The sequence below is a fragment of the Pristiophorus japonicus genome, chromosome 5, assembly GCF_044704955.1.
Source record: "Pristiophorus japonicus isolate sPriJap1 chromosome 5, sPriJap1.hap1, whole genome shotgun sequence".
Classification (NCBI taxonomy): domain Eukaryota; kingdom Metazoa; phylum Chordata; class Chondrichthyes; family Pristiophoridae; genus Pristiophorus; species Pristiophorus japonicus.
Genome location: NC_091981.1, coordinates 142,074,653 through 142,096,190, shown reverse-complemented (window position 1 = coordinate 142,096,190; position 21,538 = coordinate 142,074,653). Strand labels below are relative to the sequence as shown.

General features: G+C 41.7%; 1 protein-coding gene and 1 long non-coding RNA gene across 2 annotated transcripts in view; one reads left to right on the top strand and one right to left on the bottom strand.

The window, feature by feature from the left end:
* The window catches only part of tspan13a (tetraspanin 13a), a 98,950-nt gene that overhangs the window by 15,727 nt on the left and 61,685 nt on the right, over positions 1-21,538 (top strand). The window contains exon 2 of the mRNA XM_070881002.1: positions 9,746-9,913. Within this exon, the coding sequence (XP_070737103.1) occupies positions 9,746-9,913 (168 nt within the window). The remainder of the gene's footprint in view (positions 1-9,745; positions 9,914-21,538) is intronic.
* Positions 8,780-20,633, bottom strand: LOC139264470 (uncharacterized). The gene is made up of 2 exons (XR_011593347.1): positions 20,548-20,633; positions 8,780-9,918 (listed from the first exon to the last, which is right to left on the bottom strand). It is a non-coding gene; the product is annotated as an uncharacterized lncRNA (long non-coding RNA).

The window sequence follows — 21,538 nt, the reverse complement described above, 5'->3', positions numbered from 1 at the left end:
ACCTAACCTGTCCATGATCAAACATCTTGACCAAATATGTGCGAGGACCACATATTTTCACCACTCTAAACCATTTATGATGATGGTTCGACTCTCACCTTCTGATTTCATTTCACACTTCTCTTTTTTACTCTACATCTATCGTGATTCTCTTTCTGTCTTAATTGTTTCTCTTCTACGGACTGTGCCAAGTTTGGTTTTAACAACGAGAATCTGGTTCATGGCTGTCGTTTGAGAAACAACTCTGCTGGTGTTCTACCAGTAGTATGAGGATTATTATGATATGTAATTAGAAAATTAGCCAATTTGTGGTCCAATGACAACTATCGTTTCTTTGGATTTGGATCCAACATCTGAATGATGAGGGCACGTTTTACAATTTGCACAGTGCGCTCTGCTGCATCATTTGCAGCAGGGTGGTACAGTGGAACCTTGATATGTTTCGCACCATTTTTGCTCATGAATTGTGCGAATTCTTTTGAATTATATTGTGGTCCATTATCAGAAATCATTTCTTCTGGGATGGGAGGCCAAATGAAGAAAATAAACTTCGTAAAATGTCTAATGCTTTACTTGTTGTTTTCCACATTGGAAACACCTCGACCCACTTCGAATGGCTATCAATCACAATGAACAATTGTTGTCCTTCTAGCTTAGGAAAATCGATTTGTAGCCTTTGTCACACCCTGGGAGGCCATTTCCATGGCTGTAATGGTACTGATGGTGGTTTCTTGCTTACCAATTTGACATGTCTTACACTGACTGATGATGATGTATTCTATATCTTTATCTAGACCTAGCCACCATATGTAACTGTGTGCAAAACTCTTGGTCAAGCACATTCCCTGGTGCTGGTCATGGAGGTCTCCTAATAATTTGGACCTGAAGTTATTTGGTATAATCACTCTTGCACCCCACATGATACAATCTTTATCGACTGATAATTCATTCCTATGAATGAAGAATGGATGAATATCTTTGTTTGTTTCCTGGTTCGACCAACCATTTGCAATATAGTCATGCACCTTTGACATAACTGGGTCACGTTTGGTTGCTCTACCAATCTCTTCAGCTGTGACTGGCAGTTCATCAATGTATGAAAAATAGAACACTTCTTCCCTATCGGGTGTAACTTGTGGTGGGGAAGGCAATCTAGGCATAGCATCAGCATTACTGTGATCAGCTGGTCGTCTGTATTCAATATCACATGTATATGCTGAAAAAAATCAAAGCCCATCTCTGCATTCGGGCTGCAGCTAATGTTGGAACTGGGAACATTGGATGGAGCATTACTGTCACAGGCTTATGGTCTGTAATGATGGTAAACTTACAACCATATAAGTATTTGTGGAATTTTTTGACCCCAAAAATTAATGCTAAAGCTTCCTTTTTGATTTGCGCATAATTACGCTCACTAGCACAGAGTGCGTGAAGCAAAAGCAATTGGTCTCTCCTCCCCACAATGTAGTACATGAGAGATCACTGCCCCAACTCCATACGGAGAGACATCACATGCTAGCTTGATCCCCTTGGATATGTCATGGTGAACTAACATGGTGTTCTCTACCAATTTGCTTTTACACTCCTTGAATGCTGTATCGCATTCTTCTGACCACTTCCAATGAACCTGTTTTTTCAATAGTTCATTAAATGGATGTAATACTGTAGCCACATTTTGGTAGGTACTTCCCATAATAGTTCAAAAGACCCAAAAAATGATCGAAGTTCAGTGACATTCTTGGGAGTGGGTGCATTTCTGATTGCATCCAGCTTTACCTTGGTTGGATGTAAAGCATCTTTGTCTACTCTGTACCCTAATACTCCACGGAGTTTTGAAATAACTCACACTTGCGAGCAGACACTCATACTCTGTGCTTCTCTAGCCGTTTGAGGACTTCATTCGATATGTTATTATGAATTTGCCTATTTGGTGCTGAAATTAGTATGTCATCTAAATAACATACTACCCCTTCAATACCTTGCAAAATCTGGTTTATCACCCTTTGGAATATGGTAGGGGTGGAAGACACTCCAAACGGTAGCCTATTAAATTGATATAGGTCTAGATTAGTATTTATAGTCAAGCATGATTTGGACTCCTCATCTAGTTCAAGCTGTAAGTAAGCATTTGTAAGATCCAACTTTGAGAAGATCTGACCAACTGTCAGTGTTGTGAATAAATCTTCTACATTTGGCAATGTATTGGGGAGATTACCCTCTAGAACCTGGTTTATGGTTACTTTATAATCACCACACAATCTTACCTTTGGATTTATGTACAACAACAATGTGTGTAGCCCAATTACCTAGATCTATCTAAGAAATATTGTTCTCAATCTCTAGTCTTTTGAGTTCTTGCTCAACTTTCTCGAGTGCATATGGTACGGAACGTGGCTTGCAGTCAACCGATCTAACGTCCTTTTTGTACCCTGACACTCGCCTTGAAGGCTTGGATCAGACTGCCTGTGTCGCAGAACACTTTCGAATACTTCTTGATGACATCATCCTTTGATGCAAATCTCGTTTCAACACGAAAAACCTCACTCCAATCCAGTTTGTGATCCCAACCAATTTCTTTCTAGTAAGGCAGACTCGTCTCCTGCCACTACTAATAGAAGCAAGCTCTGAAATTGATCCATGTATTTCACCAGTACGGGTGATACGACCTAAGACAGGAATATTCTCTCCCGAGTAGCCTTACAGCTCTTTCTTGGATTTCTCCAGTGGGAAATCATGCAATTTGTCGAGGTATAGCGACTCCTCAACTACACTCATGGATGCACCAGGATTTCCATGGGTATCTTGGTTCCTGCAACATCTATGTGGATTATGATACTTTTCAAATCACTGTTCGTTAACCTCATGCTCCTGATGATGTGTAACTCTAACATCTCCTCTTCCTGTTCTTGTTCTTCCATGCTATGTAGACTCTGGGGACTTCTACTCATAGCTTTGAAAACTGGACTCATGGCTTTGAAAGCTGGTTTACCCTTCAGTCAGCATGCCTTCGCAAGATGCCCAGTTTTCCTGCAGATGAAACACTCTGCCAAACGTTGTCCATATGTAAAGGCAATGTGTTGTCCCAGGCACCGATTGCAGGACTTCGATGCTCTGTTCCCATTGCCAGTTTCTGAGACCTTGGGGCCCAACTGCCTTTTACTTTTAACCTGCAGGCGATTCACCTCGGTTGTCTGACGACAGGAAATAGTATGAAATTCTCGGGAATATTGGTGGGCCATGTTCATTGACATAGCTGTCTGACACTCTAAATCAAAAGTCAAGTTAGACGTTGTCAATAACTTTCTTCTGATTGCATCATTTTTCATCCCTCAAACAAAGCGGTCACGCAATCCTTTGTTCTGAAAGTTTCCGAAATTACAGTGAAGAGATAGCTTTTTTTAATGCTACAATGTACTCACTGATATTTTATTCAGATAACTGATCTTGTATTCTGAAACGATAACTTTCAGCAATTTCCAAGGGCTCAGGAGTGTAGTGCTGGTCTAATGTAGTTATAATTTGCTCAAGAATCGTGTCCTTTAGCTTGACAGGCACAATCAAATTTTTCAGGGTTTCATACACCTCGGGCCCTGCTTCAGTTAAGAAAATAGCCCGTTGTCTTTCCAACACCACCCGATTATGGTTTTCATCATTGGGGACTTTGACATTATTTGCGGTGAAAAACATTTCTAGCCGCTCCACATATGCTCCGAAACTTTCACGGTCACATTGAAACTCCCCCAAACGCCCTATTATTCCCATAGGTGTGGCCACCTGGACTCTGGCAGTTCAGACAAGTGTGCTTGTAATTTACCTTGGATTTGTAGCTGTTAATCAAAACAGAGAAGCTCTCAAAGTCTCCCTGTCGATTGGCTGAATCCTCCACCAACAAAAATTGCAGCTTTTTTTCCCCTCCAACTATCCCATTCTCAATGCCATTGTTATAACTTCAGTACACCTCACAAACACACACACACAACCTTAAGATGGCAGAACACTCCGGAACTCTAGTCAGGTAACTCATTCCCTCTTTATTTGTACAAAACACTGGCTGCAGTGCCACAGTAGTCCACAGATGGAGCTATATGTAGTACACTCCCCAAGATTCCTGTCTTTTTGTCCCCACCCCTACTTGCCTGCTGATCCCCTCCCAATTGTGTCTCCTTCTCTTTTTCTCTTCTCCTCCCAACGCACTCTCCCGATCTCGTCTCTTTTCTCCCCTCTCCCCTCTCCCCCCCCCCCCACCCCCCGGTCGTGCTTTCTTTCCCCTCCACCACCCCTTCCCATTGATCCCGATTGCCGGCCAGCCAGCCTCTCCATGCAAGGCCGCATGTTCAAATTGGGCCCTGCCAGCAAAATTTCCTCCAGGGTTTCCCGCCCGCCTCTTGACAACTCCCGCCCCCAATCTACCTCCCCAAACAAAATTCCGGCCTTTGAGTTTGGAGGTGACCTAGGGAAAGGCTGAGGAAGGGAATAGAGAAAGGCCGGGTCATGTGAATTTAAACCCGTAGGAACTGCTCTAAAGCCTGGCTTTTGTTAGATGATCAAGCCATAGCCAGATTACTAAGAAAAGATAATCCTATAGCTATAGAAAATAGTTGGTATTGCTTAAGCAGCAAAACAGAGCTAGAACACCAATGGAATGGACAGCTAATGAATGACAGCTCTTTGTTCTAGCCTAGACACAGGACCCCAATGTAATGTAATGCCACCGTCAATTCAGAAGAAACGACATACAAAATTGAGGACATCTAATGCAAAGTTTATGCACTCTGTCCATAACATCAATTTGATCAGAGTGTGTAAAGTGGTCTATGAATATAAAGACATTACCAAAATAGTACAGCAAGTACTGCCCGTTCTTGGATTTTGAGTATACCAGTGGTTGAGATTGATTTAAAAAAAAATGACTGCAGTCACTTAAGTAAAAGACTCAACTGGTCATACATTCACCAAGAAAAGTACCATTCGAGCTTGCTGATAAAATTTTGATGACCTTGCTGTTTCTACAACATTGGAAAAACCAGATACAGATTAACAACCACTTGCTAACCCCAAGGGTGTCTCTGACTCCCCTGTGACTTTAACCCTCTTCTGCCCCCGCCCTCCCCCCATTCCTACTCTGAGCTCTCCATCTTTAGACTCCTCCAGTGTTCCACTGAAGCTCAAATCAAGCTTCAAGAACTGTACCTTGTCTTTCTTCTTGGCACTCTGCAACCCTCTGATTTGAACTTTAGCAACTTCAGACTTTAGTTATACCTTCCATTTTCTTTACTGCAGATGGTTGCTTGTGATATAAAGAAGATCGGTCATTGGGTTAGGCGAGGTGGGTTACAACTTGGGTTGAGTGTGTGGGGAGAGGTTCTGTGTCTGTAGTTTGGACCATTTTTTCTTCTCATGACTGGCAGAATTCCATTTTATTTTTAAATTCAGATCTGCTGCATTTGCATGTTGGTTTTTCCCTTTTAAAAAAAAATCCTTTTATTCTGTTTGCGTGCACTTCTCATCTTACGGATCATTTAAATCCATTTTCCATTGAGCACCTGGCATGTCATTTAACCCATGAATTCCCTTTCTATGATTGGTACATCTGTCATGACCTATAGTAAGTACATGCCTTGTCTATGATGACTTGTCACATCTTTTATCATTCTGTTGACAGGTATTCATGATATATTTTTTAAAAGCTTCTCTCTCTTATTCCCCTTTCTCTTAATTTTCCACGATGTGACTGTTATTGAGTGTGTGCCATATGTCTTTTGCCAAAAAGCAGAATGATGCAGGTAATTTCAAAAAAGATTGGTGAGGTCAATTACAACATTTTCCCAATTTGGAAATGAGATGTGTGTTGAACTTTCATTCTGTAACAATTCAGCAGTAATGATTTGTTACATATACCACACGCCATTCCCGTTTTGAAAACACAACTCCTTTCTGAAAAATAAATCGAACAGCTATTTTATTACATTTTTTCAAGTTACTTCATCTATTTTTGTACTATTAGTAAAATATGAAATAGCTCTGTACAGAACAACAAACGTCAAGGGTATGTTTTGACATGACACAGTCACTCACCAGAGCCCAAATCAAGAAAGTTTTCACTCTATCTCAGTCTTCAAACATATGTCTTATCCCACTGTTGTGCAGTGATGTGCAATGATCCCATTTGTTTTAATAAATTTTAGATACCTATTTCGGCTGGCCTCAAGACCCACAAGCTTTATTTCCATTGCATTCTCTGCAGCTCGGAGTCAAAATTATTGGTGCCACTTACTGCTCTTCGTATTGCTTTGGTACCCAGTTAAGTTTCTTTTCTAGTCGAGGTCATGTTGAGTTGTGTCTGAAATAGCTATACCTGTATTTGAATTTCCAACATAATCTGAAAAATTATAGTTTGTTACACATATTTATATGTATCCCATATGCTTTTTATTGTTGACACGTTCATCAGCTTATCCTCCCTCCTTTTTTAAAGATTTGTACATCTGAACCCCTATGTGTGTCTGTTCCTCTGTTCCCTTTAAGGTTTTTCCATTTAATGTATTCTTGTTCTTCTTTCTTGCATTACTCGGGGTATGTGTGAGAAGTGTTGAAATTTGTAGGATTTATTGTGGTTTGTTGCACTGCACCAAATCATTGCCTAATTTATGTTTTATAAAGAAACAAATTATAGAAGAGGGTGTTAAAATACAGTTTTAATTACACATCTAAATATTTGTTTCAATAAATTTTAAAATATACTTCCCAGATGGGTATATTATTCCTGTTTGTTGCTAATGTCTTGTTGCACATTATGATAGATACGTGTTTCCCATACTATAATTCTGCCCACGCTCCAATCACCGACCTGGATCTTGGTGACGTCCCTCTTCACTGCCATTGCTCTCCTGCTCCAGCACGTGCTGCTCCCTGGAGTGGTTTGCCGCCATGCTGCTCCTTCTGCTCCCCAGCCTGCTCCGATGGTGCTCGCAGACCGGGGGCCGCTCAGCCTGCTGGTTTCAATGAAGATCCAGGTCGGTGATTGGAGCGTGGGCAGATACAGCAGGAGCGGCGAGAGATTGTAGAGGGACACGATCGGGGCCTAAGAGAGGTGTGAGTTTAGGGCCCAGAAAAGGCGAGGGCCCAGGGGCAGCACGGGCCAGCCCACACTGCAATATGTGTGCGCATTAGGCCCGTGCAGCAGAGCTGGTCTCCAGTCATCTTGGTTAATCCTTGCTACTGGACTAAGACCTAGCTCTGTCAAACCCATGTGGTGGCTGGTGTGCAATGGTCACCACACGTTTAAAAAAAAAAAAATGCACAAACAGGCATCTTCCTCCCTTCAAGATTTAGTTCGGGACCTGGAATTTTAGGTCCTTCATTGAAACACCTGTGAACTTTTTGACGTGGAAGCAAGTCATCCTCGATTGGAGGGACTACCTATGATGATGATGATGATGACTATAATTCTGCTATAACGTGGCTTGTAAGTATAAGTAGGTGAAAATAAACAAGGAGTATGTTACGGAGACTGCTTAAAAATATATACTTATGTTAGGCACTGCAAATGTGTGCATTTTCTATCTCTGGAGATAAATCTTTGGTAAGATTAGCAGTGGTGAAAGCAGTATCCAATATACAGAGAAACAATATACAACCGCCCCCCCCCCCCCCCCCCCATGTTGTTTACATTGCATGTTCCTAGAATGTCATTATATTTTATTTAAATGATGGCTTCTTTAATTCTGATCAAACTACAGGGTATTGCAAAGTCACCTTGTTCTGCTTGTTTCACTTTATTGATGCAGATAGGATGTTGGATTTTTTGTGATCCATTACTGGGGATTTCCAACGTTGATCCAAAGGATGAACTCCTTTCACTGAAATGAGTAATTATTTAAGCATGTTGAATGCATTGTATTTGTTTCAGCTGTTAACTCTATGGACAGGATTGTAATTGTTTTTAAAAATGATAATGCTTTTCCCCCTTAACTTTTTGTGTCAACACGTGAACTCATTCTGTAAAACTTAGAACAGAGCAAGCAAATTTGTCTCTAATCGCTCTATGCTCAAGCTTAACTTTGCAACCTCTTCCAGCCCTATGTCTTATCTGATAACTGCTGCCCTTTGAATTCTAGTCCCCCTCCTTTTGCTCCATCAGAGGTAGCAAAGATTTCAGCCGTCACATCTGTGTACTGTGGAATTCTCTTCCTAATCTCCTCTGCAGTGTTAGACCTTGCACTATCCTCAAAAGTCTCCTCCATACTTACCTCTGGAATCGTATCTGCACTCTCCTCCCATTGCTCTTCCCCCCCATCCTAAAATCTCTGCTTGATGTTTGTGCCCTTCCCTGTTTTGAAGCACCTTCAGACGTTTCCCTACATTGAACTTTCTGTATAAATGCTGCTGTTGTGTTATCAAGTTCTACCAATAAACTGACCAAGACCATTGTGCTCGATGGTAAAGTTCTCCTTAGTTGACAGTTTCTTGTTGAAAGCTCTTCATTTTTTTTTTCTCCATTCTTATCTTACTTTCCCTTCGTTCACCTGTTGTTGCCAGTTTGTTAACTGAGATGGTGGATAAGATGACCTTTTTCCAAGGCTCTGGCAATACTGTCTTTAGTTGGCTACTAGTAATAAGCAAAAGGAACCTAAATGTTTCATCTGCCTCTTTCCCACCCCTCCCTTCGTCATCTGTTCGTGGAGAACCACTGAGCCTATGCTTTAATCCATAACTTTTTAAAGAGATGATAATTGCCCAATAGAATATTTTTCTTGCAGCGATTATTGACAAATATTCATTTTAGATGACAGCATTTAATATTTGGCAGTGATAAACTGCCCAGAAGGAATTTCTAACATTACATTTATTGACTTTTTTTCTAAATAAACACAATATAATGGCAAATTTTACCAAGTAATTATGCATTCATGTTCTTGACCGTTTACTTAATAGTACTATACAGTACATTGTTATTTGAGCCCGCAGTCTGGGGATGAATTATCACATGACATTGCTTGGTACCTTTTGTACTCCATCTCTTGTGGCAAACCAGTAACAATGAACTCTTTTTATAATGTCAAAGCAAAACTGCTGTAAATAGTGTGTGTAATGCTTTGAGAGAAACAATGTGATTATTTCTGCATCAAGACTATGGGAATTTTTTTGTAAAAGCTTCCAAACACCGATTTTGTTAATGTTTGATCAATGACTTCTCCTTGAAGACTTTGAGAAATTTCTCTGCACTTATTCCATTATTCCATTAGAAGTAATGGTACTGATCTGAGGGCAGTTGTTATTCATTGTTGAAATATCTAGAAGAATTGGTAGCAAATAAATCTCTATCAGTTAAATTATATTATTAAAAGTCATAATCGTGCACTTATATTTAATGTTAGTGAACATGTGAAGTGTGTGTTGAATGAAAAGGAACTAGGTGTTGCCTTGGGCTTGAACACTGGCCTTGAAATTCAGCTCACTGATTTTACAGTGCAAAAAAGCACATTTTCTCATCCATCATTTGAGAAGATTTTTAAACATTTAGAAATAGTTGAATTAATCAAGGACAATCAGCACAGATTTGTTAAAAGCAAGTTGGGTTTGACAAATTTACTTTTGAAGAAATGACCGATTGGTTAGATAATGGGAATGCAGTAGAACGTGTGTATATGATCATCTGAAGCCATTCAATAAGGACCAAGAATTCACGGTCAGCGGCAAAGCGATGGGTGTCTGTAATTCTAAATTTATGCCTTTCTTTTCACAGCTGGTGAGTCTGTTGCTGATTGGAATTGCAGCATGGGGTAAAACCTTTGGACTCGTTACAAGCTTCTCTGTCGTCGCAGGAGTGATTGGAGTGGGAATCTTTCTTTTCCTCATTGCTTTGATTGGACTGTTGGGAGCCATTAAACATCACCAAGTGTTACTGTTTTTCGTATCCTTTGAACAGAAAAATAATTATTAAATATTTCATCATAGGCAGTCCCTCTGAATCAAGGAAGACTTGCTTCCACTCTCAAAATGAGTTGTTAGGTGACTGAACAGTCCAATACGAGAACCACAGTCCCTGTCACAGGTGGGACAGACAGTCACTGAGGGAAGGGGTGGGTGGGACTGGTTTACCACATGCTCTTTCCACTGCCTGCGCTTGGTTTCTGCATGCTCTTGGCGATGAGACTCGAGGTGCTCAGCGCCCTTCCGGATGCACTTCCTCCACCTAGGTCGGTCTTTGGCCAGGGACTCCCAGGTGTCAGTGGGGATGTTGCACTTTATCAAGAAGGCTTTGAGGGTGAAATATTTGCTGTGATTATTGAGACAGATTGTTCAAAACAGTGGGTTTTTAATGATGCATGAAAGAGAATCATACAGTGCAATGTAAATAGAAGTGTACATCTTATGATACACTATTACATTTTTATTTTACTATGCATCTGTGCAGAAGGTGACAGTGAAACTATGAGCAAGTAGGGGTTAACATTGATTTGTGAGTGGTGTAGTGGATTAGGTGCTGGCCTTTCATCTTTTGAGACCAGAGTTCAAGTCTTCAGCCGAGATTAATGGGATGAAAGTCTGCTGGGTGTAAGATTCTTTCACAAATTGAGTTTGTATGGTTTCAATTCTGTTCCTAGTGGGAATGGGTTCACAGCACAAAATATCCTCTTATTTCGAAACCACAGAGTGGTTCGTGTGGAAATATCACAAAAATTGAATTCTTGGTTGCTTTTCTAATGAGGCTGAGACCTATTGGAATTGCAGTAAAGATTTAGAAAAAAGTCATTCAGTGCTGAGTACAGGTGAGGGCGATGGTTCGTCTGGGGGAATGCAGCCAGAGCAAGGTCCACAGCACCACGGGTGGCTCAGCTTATGGGGGGGAACATAAGAAGCAGGAGTAGGCTATTCGGCCCCTTGAGCCTGTTCTGTAATTCAATAAGATCATGGCTGATCTACCTCAACTCCACTTTCCTGCACTATCCACATATCCCTTGATTTCCTTAATATCCAAAAACCTATCGATCTCTGTCTTAAATATACTTAAAGACTGAACCTCCACAGCCCTCCAGGATCGAGAATTCCAAAGATTCACCACCCTCTGAATGAATAAATTTCTCCTCATCTCGATCCTAAATGGCCGACCCCTTATTCTGAGACTGTAACCCCTAGTTCTACACTCCCCAGCCAGGGGAAACATCCTCCCTGCATCTACTCTGTCAAGCCCTGTAAGAATTTTGTATGTTTCAATTAGATCACCTCTCATTTTTCTAAACTCTTGAGAATATAGGCCTACTCTACTCAATCTCTCCTCATAGGACAATCCCTCATCCCATGAATCAGTCTGGTGAACCTTTGTTACACTCCCTCTATGGCAAGTATATTCTTCCATGGGTAAGGAGACTACGCAATATTCCAGTTGTGGTCTCAGCAGGGCCCTATATAATTGCAGTAAGATGTTCTTACTTTTATACTTAAGTCCTCTTGTAGCAACGACCAACCTACTTTCCTAATTGCATGCTTTACCTGCATGTTAACGTTCAGTGATTCATGTACAAGGACACCCAGGTCCCTCTGAACATCAACATTTCCCAATCTCTCACCATTTAAAAAATACTCTGCTTTTTTTAATTTTTCCTACCAAAGTGGATAACTTCACATTTCTCCACATTATATTCCATTTGCCATGTTCTTGCCCACTCACTTGGCCTGTCTAGAACCCCTTGCAGCCTCTTTGCATCTTCCTCGTAAATTACATTCCCACTAACTCAAAACTGTCCAACCTTTGGCCCTTTTTTAACATGACATTTCTGCAGTCACCGATCTGCTCAATCACACCCTCGCCAGCACCTTTGATGCCCTAGTCTCTATTAAAAAGATTGCTCTCTCCCACGCTGGCCGTTCCCCCTGGCACAGCCCTCATCTTCGTTCCCTCAAGTCAAAAGAGCGCAAACTTGAACAGGTGTGACGGACAACTGGTTTAACCATTCACCGCCAGATCTGGCTTGAACACATACCACATTATCGAGCCCTACTCTTGTCTATAAAAACTGCTCACTATTCCAGGATCATTCTGGAATGCAAAAATAACCACCGGCTACTTTTCTCTATTGCTAACCGTCTCCTTAAACTCCTTTCCACTGTCTGCACCACACTCACCTCAAACAAGTGTGAGGAGCTCATGGATTGCTTTGTCTCAAAGATTGAGACCATCCGATCAGCTGCCTCTGAGTTCCACCGGGCCAAACTTCATCCGAGGCTCCCACCTGCCCTAGCCCTGAACTCTCATCTCTCTTCAGTTTCTCTCTGATCTCCCCTCTTGATCTCTCCAAGCTCATCTTATCCATGAGACCCACTTCCTGCTCCCTTGACCCTTTTCTCACTAAACTGCTGACTACCCAACTTCCTTTTTTGGCTCCCATGTTAGCCGACATTGTTGACGGTTCTCTCATATCCGGTACTGTTCCACTTTCCTTCAAATCTGCTGTCATCACCCCTCTCCTCAAAAAACCAACCCTTGACCCCACTTTGCTAGCTATCGCCCCATCTCCAACCTCCCTTTCCTGTCCAAAGTACTTGAACGTGTTGTCACCTCCCAAATGCGTGACCATCTTTCCCTGAATTCAGTGTTTGAATCCCTTCAATCTGGTTTTTGCCCCCGCCACAGTACTGAAACAGCTCTCATCAAAGTCACAAATGACATCCTTTGTGATTGTGACAAAGGTAAACTATCCCTCCTCGTCCTTCTGCAGCCTTTGACACAGTTGACGACTCTATCCTCCTCCAACGCCTCTCCACTATCGTCCAGCTAGGTGGGACTGCAGTTGGCTGGCTCCATTCTTATCTAATCTCCTACAATGGCTTCTTTTGCCACTCCTACATCATTACCTCTGGTGCCCCCTCCTATTTCTCATCTATATGCTGCTCCTTGGCATCCGAAAACACGGAGTCATTTTCCACATGTACGCTGACAACACCCAACTCTACCTCTCTACCACTTCTCTCGACACCTGCTTTATTGTCGGATTGCTTGTCCGACATCCAGGATGAGCAGAAATTTTCTCCAATTAAATATTGGGATGAACAAAGCCATTAATTTTGGTCCTCACCACAAACTGCGTTCCCTAACCACTGACTCCATCCCTCTCCCTAGCATCAATCTGAGGCTGAACAAGACTGTTTGCAACCTAGGTGTCATATTTGACCCTTAAATGAGTTTCTGGCTACACATCCACGGCATAATTAAAACCGCCCTTTTCCACCTCCGTAACATTGCCTGCCTCAGCTCTTCTGCTGCTGAAACCCTCAATCATGCCTTTGTTACCTCTAGACTTGACTACTCAAACACACTCCTGGCTGGCCTCCCACATTCTACACTAAACTTGAGGTCGTCCAAAACGCAGCAGCCCGTTTCTTAACGAGCACAAAGTCCTGTTCACCCTCCCAGTTAAGCAACACCTCGATTTCAAAATTCTCATCCTTGTTTACAAATCCGTCCACGAACTCGCCCCCCTATCTCTGTAATCTCCTTCAGCCTCACAACCCCCTCCGCCCACCCCCCCACCGAGATATCTGCGCTCCTCAAATTCTGCCCTCTTGAACATCCTTGATTATAACTGCTCAACCATTGATGGCTGTGCATTCAACTGCCTGGGCCCGAAGCAATGGAACTCCCTCCCTAAACCTCTCTACCTCTCTTTCCTCCTTTAAGACGCTACTTAATACCTGCCTCTTTGACCAAGCTTTTGATCATCTGCCGTAATTTCTTCTTGTGTGGCTCGGTGTCAAAAAATGTTTTTGTCTTAACACTCCTGTGAAGCGACTTGGGACATTTTACTAAGTTAAAGGCTCTATATAAATACAAGTTGTTGTTGTTGTTGACATTAACTCTATTAGAATAATCTACTCTGAGCTAATTTTTTCTGCGTATTGGGAAAGGCTAACCTGCTGATTTAGCAAAATTACCAAACCCTAGATAGGATGACTGATGCTGACTGAAATTCTGATGGACTGGAGAGCTATGAAAATGCTGAGAATCCTATTTGACTTTGCAGGTTGTTTAGGAAGGTGGCTGTTTCAAAGAGACATGCAAACAATAGGTGGGGTAATTAGAATAGACCAGTTTCTACTAGTGTGCACAGATTAAACATTGGGCTGGATTTTTGCAAGGTTTGTGACCGGGTTTTCACTGTGATTTGACCCTCAACGGCGAAAACCCGATTGCAAAGCAAGGGCGGAATCCTCGTGTACCTGTTTGCGGCGGCACTTCCAAGTACCACCGGGGAGAGGTGGGCCGATGTGCAATAACTTGGATTGCATTTGCGTCCGAGTTTCGGCACTCTCTCAACCCGTACGCCACGCCCAGAACAGTGACAGGTCAAACCTATTGGTGTGGCCCTGTCAGCACCGGTAAGTATGAAAACCTGCAAAAAATATAGTTAAAGTTTTAAATTTGTAATTATTTACATCGATTTGATAGTTAAGGATCTTGAAAATGTTTTTTGGATTTTTTTTTCTCCCCCCCCCCCCCCCCCCCCCCCCAGGCCTCTCTCGCAGCACTCCCAGCCCCAGACTAAAGTTGGCAAAACTCGCGGTTTGCGCCATGAATGCTTGTGCAACGCCTTCCTTACCAACAGATGTAAAGGCTGTAAGATCAGGCTAAAAACGGTAGCGCAGCGAAAACAGTAAGTTTTATGTATCGCTATTGTTTTTGCCAAAAATCCGGCCCACTGGTTTCTACTCTGCTCTTGCACTGTTGAAGTATTGAGCCCAATAATCTGTTATGGGACTATTTGTGGAATTTGCATTATTTTAACAAAGTACATAGATGAACACCAGTATGAGTAAGACTGTAAATAATTGATCATTGATTCTTATGATTAAGCTGGCACCTGTTTCAGAAACATAATGACGTATTGTTTGCGTAATTTAGCATTACGTTGCTTCGCTGCAGGTGGCAGCTGCAGTTTGGATGGAGTTCAAGAAATGATTCATTTTTTTCCTCTCCTATTTGCTGTGCTCTTGTTAATGACTGAAGCGATAACAATTGAAATGAAACTGAATTTTTAAAAGTTCAAACTACATTTGCAATAAAGATCAAAATTTTTTTTTTCTATTTTAATCCATTTTAAAGATGTCTCTTTTTGTTTGCCTCTAGTTGACTTTCAAAAAGCAAGACTTTATTTTATTTATCTGTAATTGCATAAATTTTAATATCTGGATTCAAAAACGCGTTCCTTAGAAAAGTGTGTTCAACAGAAATTTTACTTTATGAAACTATCGTAGAAAAATTATTTTATCACTGTGTATCATTTTTTTTAACTTGCTTATATTTACTTGCTAAAATCTATTACAATGGAACCTCAATTATTCACCATCCCATAGAATCATAGAAATTTACAGCACAGGAGGAGACCCCCACCACTCACTGGGTGAGAAAATTTCCCCTCTAAACCTTCTACTAATTACTTTCAATCTATGCCCCCTGGTTGTTGACCCCTCTGCTAAGGGAAATAAGTCCTTCCTATCCACTCTATCTAGGCCCCTCATAATATTATACATCTCAGTAAGCTGTCCCCTCAACCTCCTCTGTTCCAAAGAAAACAACAACAACTTTTATTTAAATAGCACCTTTAACGTAGTAAAAAGTCCCAAGGCAGTGTTACAAAACAAAACACATAAATTTGACACCGAGCCACAAGAAGAAATTAAAGCAGATGACCAAATCCCCTCTAAACCTCCTACCAATTATTTTAAATCTATGCCCCCTGGTCTGCTAAGGGAAATAAGTCCCTCCTATCCTCTCTATCTAGGCCCTTCATAATTTTATACACCTCAATAGGGTCTCCCCTCAGCTTCCTCTGGACCAGATGAACAAAACCCAGCCTATCAAATCTCTCCTCATAGCTAAAATTCTCCAGTCCAGGCAACATCCTCGTCAATCTCTTCTGTACTCTCTCTACTGCAATCACATCGTTCCTGTAATGTGGTGACCAGAACTGCACGCAGTACTACCTGGCCTGCTACCATAAATGTTTTATAAATACATTAAGAGCAAAAGGATGATCAAAGAAAGAGTAGGGTCTCTTTAAGATCATAAAGGTAGACTGTGTGTGGAGACAGAAGATGTGAGTATGGTTCTTAGTGAATACTTTGCATCTGTTTTCACAAAAGGGAGGGGGCGATGCAGATATTGCAATCAGAGAGGAGGAATGTGAAATATTAATGAAATAAACATAGTAAGAGAGGAAGTATTAAGGGGTTTAGTTGCTTTGAAAGTGGATAAATCCCGAGGCCCGGATGAAATGTATCCCAGGCTGTTAAAAGAAGCAAAACAGGAAATCGCAGAGGCTCTGACCAATCCTCTGGCTACAGATTTGGTCCTGGAAGACTGCTAATGTGATACCTTTGTTTAAAAAGGGAGAAAGGGATAGACTGAGTAATTACAGGCCAGTCAACCTAACCTTGGTGGTGGGAAAATTATTGGAAAAAATTCTGAGGGACAGGATAAATCTTCAATTAGAAAGACACTGATTAATCAAGGACAGTCAGCATGGATTTTTTAAGGGAAGGTCATGTCTGACAAACTTGATTGAATTTTTTGAGGAGATAACAAGGAGGGTCAATGAGGATAGTGTGTTTGACCCAGTTTAGTGTCATCTGCAAACTTGGAGATATTACACTCAATTCCTTCATCTAAATCATTGATGTATATTGTAAAGAGTTGGGGTCCCAGCACTGAGCCCTGCGGCACTCCACTAGTCACTGCCTGCCATTCTGAAAAGGACCCGTTTATCCCGACTCTCTGCTTCCTGCCTGCCAACCAGTTCTCTATCCACGTCAGTATATTACCCCCAATACCATGTGCTTTAATTTTGCACACCAATCTCTTGTGTGGAAACTTGTCAAAAGCCTTTTGAAAGTCCAAATACACCACATCCACTGGTTCTCCTTTGTCCATTCTACTAGTTACATCCTCAAAAAATTCCAGAAGATTTGTCAAGCATGATATCTCTTTCATAAATCCATGCTGACTTGTACCGATCCTGTCACCTGCTTTCTAAATGCACTGCTATTTCATCCTTAATAATTGATTCCAACATTTTCCCCACTACATCATTGATTTAAACTTGAATGTAGGGGTTATGATTTAAGAGGGTTGCAGATGATCCTAAAATCCGCTGTGGTTGTTGAAAAAAAAAGTTGTAGACTGCAGGAAGGGCATACAAAGTGGCCAAAACTTGTGAGAAGACAGAAGATTGGGAAGCTTTTAAAAGCCAGCAAAGAATGACTAAAAAAATGATTAAGAAAGGGAAGGTAGACTATGAAAGTAAACTAGCATGAAATATAAAAACAGCAAGAGTTTTTATAGGTATATTAAAAAGGAAACGAGTGGCTAAAGTAAATGTTGGTCCCTTAGAGGACGAGACTGGGGAATTCGCAATGGGGAACATGGAGATAGCAGAAACTCTGAACAAATATCAGTCTTTACGGTAGAGGACACTAACAGTATTTCAACAGTTGATAGTCAAGGGGCTATGGGGGGGGGAGGAACTTAACAACATAATCACAATCACCTAAGGAGGTGGTACTCCATAAGATAATGGGACTAAAGGCAGACCTGGACCTGATGTCTTGCATCCTAGGATCTTAAGAGAAGTACTGGCAGGGATTGTGGATGCATTGGTTGTAATTTACCAAAATTCCCTGGATTCTGGGGAGGTCCCAGCAGATTGGAAAACTGCAAATGTAACGCCCCTATTTTAAAAAAGGAGGCAGACAAAAAGCAGGAAACTATAGACCAGTTAGCCTAACATCTGTGGTTGGGAAAATGTTGGAGTCTATTATTAAAGAAGCAGTAGTAGGACATTTGGATCAGTAAAATTCAGTCAGGCAGAGTCGGCATGGATTTCTGAAGGGGAAGTCATGTTTGACAAATTTGCTGGAATTCTTTGAGGATGTAACGAACAGGGTGGATAAAGGGGAACCAGTGGATGGTGGTGTATTTGGACTTCCAGAAGACATTTGACAAGGTGCCACCTAAAAGATTACTGCACAAGATAAAAGTTCATGGGGTTGGGGGTAATATATTAGCATGGATAGAGGATTGGCCAACTAACAGAAAACAGAGTTGGGATAAATGCCAACCAGAGAATGAACCAATCAGTAACTAGTGAGGTGCCGCAGGCTCAGTGCTGGGATCCCGCACTATCTATAGTCCATATTAATGACTTGGAAGAAGGGACTGAGTGTAACGTAGCCAAGTTTGCTGACGATACAAAGTTGGGAGGAAAAGTAATGTGTGAAGAGGACACACAAAATCTGCAAAAGGACATAGACAGGCTACGTGAGTAAGCAAAAATTTGGCAGATGGAGTATAATGTTGGAAAATGTGAGGTTATGTACTTTGGCGGAAAAAAAAATCAAAGAGCAAGTTATTATTTAAATGGAGAAAAATTGCAAAGTGCCACAGTACAGCGGGACCTGGGGGTACTTATGCATGAAACTCAAAAGGATAGTATGCAGGTACAGCAAGTGATCAGGAAGGCCAATGGAATCTTGGCCTTTATTGCAAAGGGGATGGAGTATAAAAGCAGGGAAGTCTTGCTACAGCTATACAGGGTATTGGCAATGCCACACCTGGGATACTGCATGCAGTTTTGAATGGTGGAGCAGGCTCGAGGGGCCGTATGGCCGACTCCTGATCCTATTAAGTTCTTATATCAGTGAACTGGTCAGGTGGGCAGAACTGTGGCAAACGTAATTCAATCCGTAGAAGTGTGAGGTAATGCATTTAGTAAGGGCTAACAAGGCAAGGGAACGCACATTAAATGATAGGACACTGAGAAGTGTCATCATCATAGGCAGTCCCTCGAAACGAGGATGACTTGCTTCCACGCCAAAAAAAAAGGACGAGTTCACAGGTGTTTCGAAGGAAGAACCCGAACTACATCAAGGGTGGAAGATGCCTGTGCATGGACTTTTTTAACGTCTGGTGGCCGTTGTACACCAGCCACCACACGGGCTTGACAGAGTTAGGTCGTGGTCCAGTGGCAAGGATTATCCAAGACACCTGGAGACCTGCTCTGCTGCACGGACCTAGTGAGCACACATATCGCAGTGTGAGTGGCCTGTGCTGCCCCGAGCCCCTGGCTCCGAATTCACGCCTCCCCTGGGCCCCGATCACATCCCTCTACAGTCTCTTACCGCTCCTGCTGCATCTGCCCACGCTCCAATCACCGACCTGGACCTTGCTGACATCACTCTTCACTGCCGTTGCCCTCCTGCACCAGCTCGCGTTGTACCTTGTGTAGAGTAGTATAGAGGAAGAAAGGGACTTTGGAGTGCATGTCTACCGATCCCTGAAGGTAGCAGGATCGGTAGATAAAGTGGTTAAGAAGGCATACGTGATACTTGTCTTTATTATCCGAGGCATAGAATACAAGAGCAGGGAGGTTATGCTTGAACTGTATAAAACACTGGTTGGGCCACAGCTAGAATACTGCATGGATTTCTGGTCACCACATTACAGGAAAGATGTGATTGCAGTAGAGAGGGAACAGAGGAGATTGACGAGGATGTCACCTGGACTGAAGAATTTTAGCTGTGAGGAAAGCTTGGATAGGCAGCGTTTGTTTTCTTTGGAACAGAGGAAGCTGAGGGGAGACCCTATTGAGGTGTGTAAAATTATGAAGAGCCAAGATAGAGTAGATAGGAAGGACTTATTTCCCTTAGCAGAGGAGTCAACAACCAGGGGGCACAGATTTAAAGTAATTGGTAGGAGATTGAGGGAATTTGAGGGGAAATGTCTTCACCCAGAGGGCGGTGGAGGTCTGGAACTCATTGCCTGAAAGGGTGGTCGAGGCAGAATCCCTCACCACATTTAAAAAGTACTTTGATATGCACTTGAAGTGCTGTAACCTACAGGGCTACGGACCAAGAGCTGGCAAGTGGGATTAGGCTGGATAGCTCTTTGTTGGCAGGAGTGGACACGATGGGCTGAAATGGTTTCCTTCGGTGCTGTAAATTTCTATGATTCAGAATCCACACCCTTGAATTACTGCCATCATCTTCATGAAAATTGAGGTTTTGGATTCGCAGACCAGTGGGATTTGAGACTGCCAGAATTTTTTTCGAATAGCAGAAAAAAATATTTCAATTTAAAGTAAAGCTAAGAAATTCATTACCTTAATTTAAAACACATTTTGAAAAGAATTTTAAGGATTTTTGATTATCCACCATTTTGCCTTATCCACCAAAGGGGCGGGGGGAAGAGACAGAGACAGACTAAATTGCCTGTGTCTTCTCTGTCCAATCCTCTGCAAAACCTAAATGAATATAACAAGACGAAATCTGAATCGCTATGTGTTGAGACACACATAACTAAACTATTGTTAAAAATCACCCAATATCTCGTAAAGGATTAACTGATTAAATCACAGTTTACTTATTCGCGTAAAGCATTGGTTAGAATTTGAATTATTTAAAAATGTGGAAAATTAAAGCCTGGATAATGGACCTGAAATGCAGATCAAATCTTCCTGCGAGCAATCGACTGAAAAAGTTAAAAAAGATGCGCACCACTTGTTCCTGCTGCGCCTGCTCGAACTTCCGATCCTGAGGCCTTCACTCCCTACACATCAGAGTACGTGCACATTGGGACGTCTGTATGCTGGAGCTGGAGTCACATGGCTCTGGGCAGCCAATCAAGGTACAGTATTTTCTCATTCATAATAATGGGAACTCCGTAAGTTGGAGTTCCCATTATTATGAATGAGAAACCCACTCCAAACACACACAACACTAATTAAAAAATAGAAAAATACACTACATATTTAAGATTCATTTAAATTAAAGTTCTCGTTTTTTTTTTAAAAAGTCGGGAAAATATATATTTTTATACGTTTTTTTAAATTATGCCTTAAAATAAACTTACCATTGTGGGGAGGGTTTTTAAACAATAAAATGTGTTTTTATAACTTTATTTTAAAATGTTTTTCTGTATTATTTTTAAACACTTGCACTTGTAAAAGTAGGCTATACGCCTGCTTTTTCAGGCGCAAGATTTTTGAGGACATTTTCTGGGCAAGATAAACTTAAATATCGGAAATCTTGCCCTGCAAGTGTCCTCGCTCTCGATATGCGCACGATCTGTCAAGCCAGAAACTTGGCAGATCAGAAAAGTCGATTTTCAGCACATGCGCATTGCGCGCTGAAAACCGGCTTTTCCCGATGCCTTCCCGGGTCTGTAGAAACTTCGTACGGGCTCGGGACATCGGAATTTCAGCACCAATATATTTCTAATTGTGAACCAGATAGAATGGTATAGAGAATTGAAGTGTCATAAATTATTGCTAATAAAAAAAAAAATTGTTGATTTCTTTATTGGACTGGAAAAAATGCCGAGTGCTGCAAACTCTGATCTGCCATAATTATCTTCTTGGGTTCGGTCATGTTGGCCACCCCATGGGCCCAAGTTTCCACATGATTTGCGCCTGATTTTTCGGAGCAACTGGTGGAGAACGGACTATCTTAGAAATCGCAATTCTCCACATTTTTTTTTTTCTGCAGT